Source organism: Mercenaria mercenaria, chromosome 2 (assembly GCF_021730395.1).
Source record: "Mercenaria mercenaria strain notata chromosome 2, MADL_Memer_1, whole genome shotgun sequence".
NCBI classification, from domain to species: Eukaryota; Metazoa; Mollusca; class Bivalvia; order Venerida; family Veneridae; genus Mercenaria; species Mercenaria mercenaria.
This window is the reverse complement of record NC_069362.1, coordinates 39,345,736-39,353,533: the sequence shown is the minus strand read 5'-3', so window position 1 is coordinate 39,353,533 and position 7,798 is coordinate 39,345,736. Positions and strand designations below refer to the sequence as shown.

At 34.2% G+C, this 7,798-nt stretch overlaps 1 protein-coding gene across 1 annotated transcript; it reads right to left on the bottom strand.

Annotated features, from left to right (window-relative positions):
- LOC128554547 (sodium-dependent glucose transporter 1-like) lies at window positions 1-4,352 on the bottom strand. Its single transcript, XM_053535819.1, has 5 exons — window positions 4,218-4,352; window positions 3,475-3,553; window positions 3,025-3,166; window positions 1,835-2,126; window positions 1-1,323 (listed from the first exon to the last, which is right to left on the bottom strand). Exons 3-5 carry the CDS (start codon window positions 3,118-3,120, stop codon window positions 212-214), a joined length of 1,500 nt encoding a protein of 499 aa, XP_053391794.1. The 5' UTR covers window positions 3,121-3,166; window positions 3,475-3,553; window positions 4,218-4,352; the 3' UTR covers window positions 1-211.
- Window positions 4,353-7,798: the final 3,446 nt, after the last annotated feature.

Here is a 7,798-nt window from a genome sequence, read left to right as displayed (position 1 = left end):
TATACTTTCTGTTTTATATTTAGGAATACGAGTACATGTATTCAAGACATATGCATTGCTTGAAAGTTACAAAAGATGTCAGATCACACCCTTTTAGGAAATCCGGGTGTATTTTGGAATTATTACTGCTCACAAAACGAGAGATACTTCAATTTTGGTAAACTTTATCGTAGATACGTTACTGCAATAGTTCGGACTGATCTAGTTTACTTTAAGATTTTTTAATTGTATCAGTAGAGTTTTCTGTTGCTGCCAATTCGATCTCAACCGTATTATCGTCATCTGGATCGAAACGATTCCCATGTTGTGCCCCTACAATATCTAAACACGAAGCTAAAACAAACTGCAAAGCTCCATAACCAAGGGTTTGATATAAGAACGTTTTCGGTCCATAGTGTTCATATAAGAATCCGATTAACCTCATATGACAGACCCCTCCAACTGACGCACCAAGTGTTTGCAACGACATACCAAGACCTGTGAGTTCAATGTGGTAATCTGTCCATGCAATACCAGTGGGCCAAATGGCGGCGCAAAAGAAGGAAAAGAACTGTATTATTATCCAAAGTGATAGGGAACTTTCATCGGCAAATATCATTAACAAAAGAGATGATAAAGCCATGCCCCCGGCTTCTACAAGTATAAGAATTCTGATGGATATACAACGCGCAAGAAATATAAAAATGAGTCTACCGGCTGAAAAAGTGATCCAGTACGCAGTATTTAAAACTGATGCAGAGTCTTTGCTAAATCCTAACTGATCAATGGCGTAGCTACGTATGAAGTTGCCAATCATTCTGTCTCCCCCGGCAATATTTCCGAAATAAAAGACCAAAAGGAACAAAATTGAAGATCCGTACCAAAATCTACCCTTTGCACAGGTAGCTGGGTTAATCATCTCTTTGAATGACCGTTTTTTTCTTTTGTCATTTTTGTCTTTAATTTTTGTGTCTGGTTTAATATCTTTGAACTCCTTCTTCATGTTTCTCGACTCTCGAATTTGGTAGAAGTAAAATGCGATCGATACTAAAGCAACTATTAAAGCAGAAATGGCGTACGCATATTCGATCCTTGAGTCACCCTTCTGCAAAGTGTCATTTTTTTCCGACAAATTACTTTCCGTGGTGGCAGCTATGGCGCTTTCTGTTGTAGTATTGTTATCCAGTGTTGTGTTTCCATCCGATGGCTGGGAGACTTTGTCAGCTAGGAAAGGATTCGAATACAGTGGTACAACGAAAGAGCCAATTCCGTAGCCAAGATGAATTAGCATCAGGAAAGAGGCAGACTTCTCTCGCCATATGTTAAACAGGATTCGAGTGCCACCTAAAGTGAACAACAAACCTATTTTAATTATGTATGCTTACATAGTTCATTCAGATTGATTAACAAATTTGTGTAAATTAGTGTGTGTAATACTGTGCATTATTCAAATCATGTGAAAAATTGACTACAATTACAGAGCTTTATTAGATAATGAATGTATTTTATATAATATATGCTTTAGGTTGATTTTGTTTCTTGAAAATAAAAGAGTTGGCATATTTTATGTTATCATGAACTTATATGCTTTAGCGAATTTATCCTCTTTTAAAGACAGCTTTAGCAAGTTAGAAAATGATTTTTGCAATATTTCCTTGTATCCAATATCAATGAAAATGCCTGCGATCTTTTAAATTCACAGTCGCCGATAGCTAAATTCACAAGGAAGCGTTTAAATTGCTTCTCCGAACAAGCATACCTTCTGGACAGACAGCTTTGGAGAACTATCAGTATAGTACATTCAAATTTGATAATTTCTTAACACAACAGAGAAAGTAATCAAAATATCACTCGCCAATGTTAAGGAAAGACTCTACAAATCCTCCAACGAAGCATAAGACCCACATGCATGTCACATTCGGAGACCATGGAATAGCCACTGTCACTGCTGCAGCAATGTCGAGGCCAATAGCAATCAACAGGTGACTGTATCCACTGAATTTGTCCACAAGAAACCCGGCAACAATACTTCCGGGGAACCAGCCTACGCTCCTTCCAGAAACTGCCACAGCCACTTGTTCGTAATCGGTGTCAAGTTTGATCTTCAGATCTATCAAGGTCGGTCCATATATTTCCACGTACGTCGACTGAAAAGGAAAAATTTCATTAAAATAGTGCTCTTTTATCGCATATTCGGATATACGTTTAAACTGAGTTAAAAACACATCAGTTTTCTGACTAACTAATATTACCAAAAAGCATAAATTAGTTTCGTTTGTTACAATGTATATTGTCATCAGTCTCTTCATTTCAAAATATCGATAAAGAATCAAAATGCTTTCATATATGATACAATATATTTTTTAACAAATAGATAATCTATAATTTACTACTTAACTGTACAGTGTGCACGTTATTATATGATAAATAAAATCGGCCTTGTTATACATATCAATAAATCACGTGCCAGCTATAAGAAATAATAGTAAATGAAAAAAAGAAAAGGACAAAATACAAGTGGAAATAGGGGCTAGACCTTGGAAACTCTTTCACTTATTGACAGGCTTTTAAAGCTTTTCAAGTATTATCAACTCATTAGACAAACTTGTGTATATTAAATAATTTCCGGCAGAGAAAAACGAGAATATTATATTCTGTTTTTGAAAAGACTTGTTCGGGAAAGTCATTATCTAAAATATCGTCAAGCCTTCCAGCCAGAATGATTGTCCAGAGTAAAAATAAATATATATAGATCACATAGAAAATAACATGGCACATAAACATTACAGTACAATAACAGCCTTGGCGGTACAGTTTATCGTCTGTGTGTTCTCATATTATGGTATACTAACATGTCAGGGTAAAGAGGACAGTTAGAGCTGGGGCCTTATCCTTAACCTAGGAATGTAAGTTTGGCAAGTATTGACAAAACCACCGGAAACGCCAACCTATATACAATAGAATACTTTCTTTTCGGCATAATACATGAGAAATTTGGTTGAAATAGCGTCTACAAAAATGTGCTAGTGCAGAGTATGACCTTACTAAAGCCAGCCAAGTAAGTACAAGAAATCCTGTCTCCACTGCTTTACTAAAACAACTCCTCTGGTTTTCTTTGTCTTGAACCATTTCTTTGGTCATGATGTCCTAGTTGGTTATGTCTATAAAGTGTTTATAGTCACTGTAGCTGTAGAAATAAAAGTGTGTTATAAATAAAGCAGATATGTACCGGTACAACACAACGATCTACATATTGGAATATTTCATTTTTTTTCCTTTTCTGCAATGCAAACTAAAAGACAAAAGGAAAAGACGAGAAGAAACTTCATAATTATTCAACTTATTTTTTATTAAACAACAATTACATCACCCCTGTATAAAGGAAATTGCAAAAGTCCCTTGATGTTTTAATTCACGCAATACTGTAATGTCGAATATATCTACCAAATGATTTGAGTAAAAATATCACTAAATTTGTTCGTTAAAGCAACCAACCTGACATTCATTTGATTCTGTCTTAATATGGCGTGAGCTGCAAGTATTCCGTTTGTCTAAATCAGTTGTCATATTCAGCCTTAAAATAAATGAATAAGGCAGATGAAATACACGTATTATTAAATAAAAACAAACTAACAAGGTAATCATGAGCAGCAGCAGCGGCAGCAACAATATGTCCGTTTAACTAACTAAATCTTATACACGTATGTATAATTTTTATAGGTTATTAGCTTTGTATCGGGAAATATGCACGAGTTCTTCAGCGGAAATATTGCGCGACTTTTACATACGCATCTACACGTATAAATATTATGTGAATATCATAAATATGTTCAATAGTCTGAATAGGATTGACAATACTGAACTAAATAGAAAAAATAGTGCAACAACACACACTGAATTACGTCAAGCACCCGATATGAAATTCAGGCGTCAGTGTATGGAAAAATATTGACGTTTCCGGTACCAGTGTAACTCAACGGGGAATAGAAACTGGTATGTAATAATGCCTTGTACATGTACGAATAATTTCATTATCATTTAAATAATAATTTTGTAATTAAAATCAATTGCACGACGCTGTATTTGGATTTTCACATGAAAGGTTATCAATTATCATAATTATTCGGGGGCATCATTTTATTAAATATTGTCAATGATAATAACCTTACCTTAATACTATTGTTTATATGCAAGATCTTTTAAAGTATAAGTGAAATTAAATCAGCAAAAAGACAAACCTGTAATTTCATTTCCGTTGCATTCATAACATAGCATTTTGAACATTTTGTACAAAAAAAAAAATCTGAACTAAAACGTCAGTTTTATGTAGGCGTTTTGAAATGTTGTCATAATTATGCATTTATGAATCTGTTTGAAATACGTCTGTTTCTAATTAACTGACCTTAATACCATTTTATACTAGGTAGAATTAGCATACATATCTCAAATGCTTTTAGCCCTACGGTACTATGTACAGCTGATTAAATATATGAGCCGTGCCATGGGAAAACCAACATAGTGGGTGTGCGACCAGCATGGATCCAGACCAGCCTGCGCATCCGCGCAGTCTGGTCAGGATCCATGCTGTTCGCTAACAGTTTCTCCAATTCCAATAGGCTTTAAAAGCGAACAGCATGGAGCCTGATCAGACTGCGCGGATGCGCAGGCTGGTCTGGATCAATGATGGTCGCACACCCACAATGTTGGTTTTCCCATGGCACGGCTCATATCTTTCAAATAGCTCCCCTACTAATCATACTTTTTTTCTCTCTTACCATTAGTGAATATTCTAATTGACATGGGATGAATACAGTGCATAAGTTGAGGTCTTGCATTACTGCTTTTACATTTAAAGGATTTTTTTTATAATTTATTGTTGAATACATTTTAACAAGAAACAAGAATGCACTGGATATCTAAAACGTTTAGTTCCTTAATGAATAACTTGGTAAAATATGGGAGGAAGCTATATGTATAGGTTATGGAGTTTAAAGATACCATGCCCCTTGTCATATCTAAATACTGGAAATAAAATGTAAATAAGGTACTGCAGAATGCATTTAAAATACGCCCGTGTCTCATCAATGTTTTGTCAACATTTTTAATAAGTTTTAGAGTACATTTATGAAAATTTACACTCTTTTAGAAACACCTGCTGTTGATAACGTACAAAATCTCAACAAAATCGAATCATGGAATGAAAAATCTTAATCAACCGAGTCTGCTATTATTTTTCTTGGTTGCATTCTACAGATTTTTACAGATTTTATGATAGTATTTCATGATAGAAGTTTTTCACGACCTCTACACAATTTTAAAATGTCACAGAAATACTTATAAATTTCTAGAATTTGGTCATTATACAGCAGGAAAATCATGACAAACACAAAATGACTTCTTTACCTTTTTATATCTTAGAAACAATTTTAAATTTTAATAAAGATTTGACCATATATCAGGGAAAACTCAATGTCTGCATATCTACAACCTTAATTTAGGAGTCTGTTGTAATGTATAAAAACAACACATTCCTCCGAATATATAAATTCTAATTGTGCATTCTGAGCGTTTATGATAGAAAACGTAGCTATAGAAATCGACTTCTGTTATTTTTGAAAGATGTTTTCGGAAAGAAAATGTTCACTTGCTTATACATAAATGTACTTTTGACAAAATGTTGCAGCTTTTGTTATAAAATGTTATGCAAGCGTAACATGCTCAGTGTAATTACTTTGTATGATGCGGTGTTATTTATTACTGGTAGGAACACATGACAAGTATGTTTAATTGTAATTTCTGTATGTTATAATTGAGCCGTGCCATTAGAAAACCAACATAGTGGCTTTACGACCAGCATGGATCCAGACCAGCCTGCGCATCCGCGCAGTCTGGTCAGGATCCATGCTGTTCGCTAATGGTTTCTCTAATTACAATAGTCTTTGAAAGCGAACAGCATGGATCCTGACCGCGCAGGCTGGTCTGGATCCATGCTGGTCGCAAAGCCATTATGTTGGTTTTCTCATGGCGCGGCTCATATTTTTTAAAATATCCGTTTAATAAGGTGTGACCCGTGTAATAGTGTACCTCCTATTGAAGAGTATTCAATTTATACAATAAACCTACTATGACTTAATTTTTTCAGGGGGCATAGGTTCAAGCCTAACTGGGACCAAAGCTTTTTTTCTTAGCTTTCTTTTTTTCTAGTAAGGTTTTACTTTTTTTTTGGACTTATTATTGATTTATTTACAAAAGTGAAACATTTTCATTTGATAAGTGATTTCTTGCTGTTCAAAGTGAATTTATCTCTGAAACAGAAGGGGGTAGAGTTAAACAGCTTTAAAAATACTGAGTTACATGCTGTAAAAGTTCTCTATTTTGCCTTTAGTCTTTAGATTACATATTGTGGAAGAAATGTAGGTAGGTTTTACTTCTGCCCCAAGGTTATTTTTGAATGAAGTGAGCAAATTTTAAAACAGTCACACAGGGTTCGACCTTAAGTTTTCAATGTTGGAGTCAGAATTATGTCTCATTAAATCCATTTACTTTAGGCACCCTAGAACAAATGGTATTCACAGTTTTATTTTGTATATTATGATTGTTTACCAATAGTTTGAAGACTCTTTTATCAAAATTGATAGTAAAATGAACTCTCTGCAAACGTTGTGGACAGTGGCCATCACTTTTAAATTTGTCTCTACTTGAGCTTGAGGAAATAGAGTGAACTATAAAAAAATTAAAAAAGACACTGTAAAAGTTGTTTAAATTTTGCATACAAGTTTCTCACATTACATTGCTGTAACATTGTTTTGAACATTTGACATATTCACCATTAGGTGGGTCATACTTTAAGAAAGGTAGTGACAAGTTTTAAGCCGAAATGGCGTTAAACTAAACAATGCACATACTCTAATTATGCCATAAAAAATGTGCACTTCTGTATTCTCAACATAATTAAAATGCTCCAATAATTTGTCTTAAAATAAAGAAAATAGTGGTTGTGTTGGTTAGATTAAATGTCATGTTTTTGTTATGTTATGCTATGTTTGGTTGTTCATAAAGATAACTACTAACTGGTTATCGATATTAGGCTATTATATTCACTCCAAAGTCTGTCATTGAGAGGAATATTATGTTCTTTTTGTACTTCTTTTACTACAGCAACAGCAACTTAACTACTTCCAGTAGAACATGCAGTTTTTCCACTTCTTCTTTTATTCCTCTTCCTCTTCATCTCCCTCTTCTACTATTACTACTGCTACATGTTTTTTCTTCTTCATCTTCTTTCCTCTTCCACTTCTTCTTCTTCCTCTTCTACTACTACGACAAAGATGACTACTACCTCTGCTACACGACGACCTCTGCGACTAACACCACGACTACAACGGCTACTACTACGAACAATGCCACAATGATCACCACCATCACTACTAATACTACTATTTCTATTACTACTACAACTTTTTCTTCTTTTTCTTCTTCTTCTTCAGATCTTTTTTATTGTTTTCAGCTTCTCCGTCTTCTGTTATTTTCTAAAATGAATTATACCAGATAACACTTATTAACATTTTTGTAACAACATAATTATGATGTCATGAATGTTTATCTTGTTTGACAAGGGCGACATGGGTTTAAGTTTAACTGATTTATTTTCTGGTCTTCTAGAATCAGGAAGAAAATCAAATGAAATAGAATAATTCCATTGCTAAGTGAAGACAATTCTGGGGACATGAAGGATGTTTCATATTTCATAACTTTTTATGAACCGTATTAAATAATCTGCCATTGGTTGCGCTTCTTTGCTTTTTTTGCCCCCAATGCA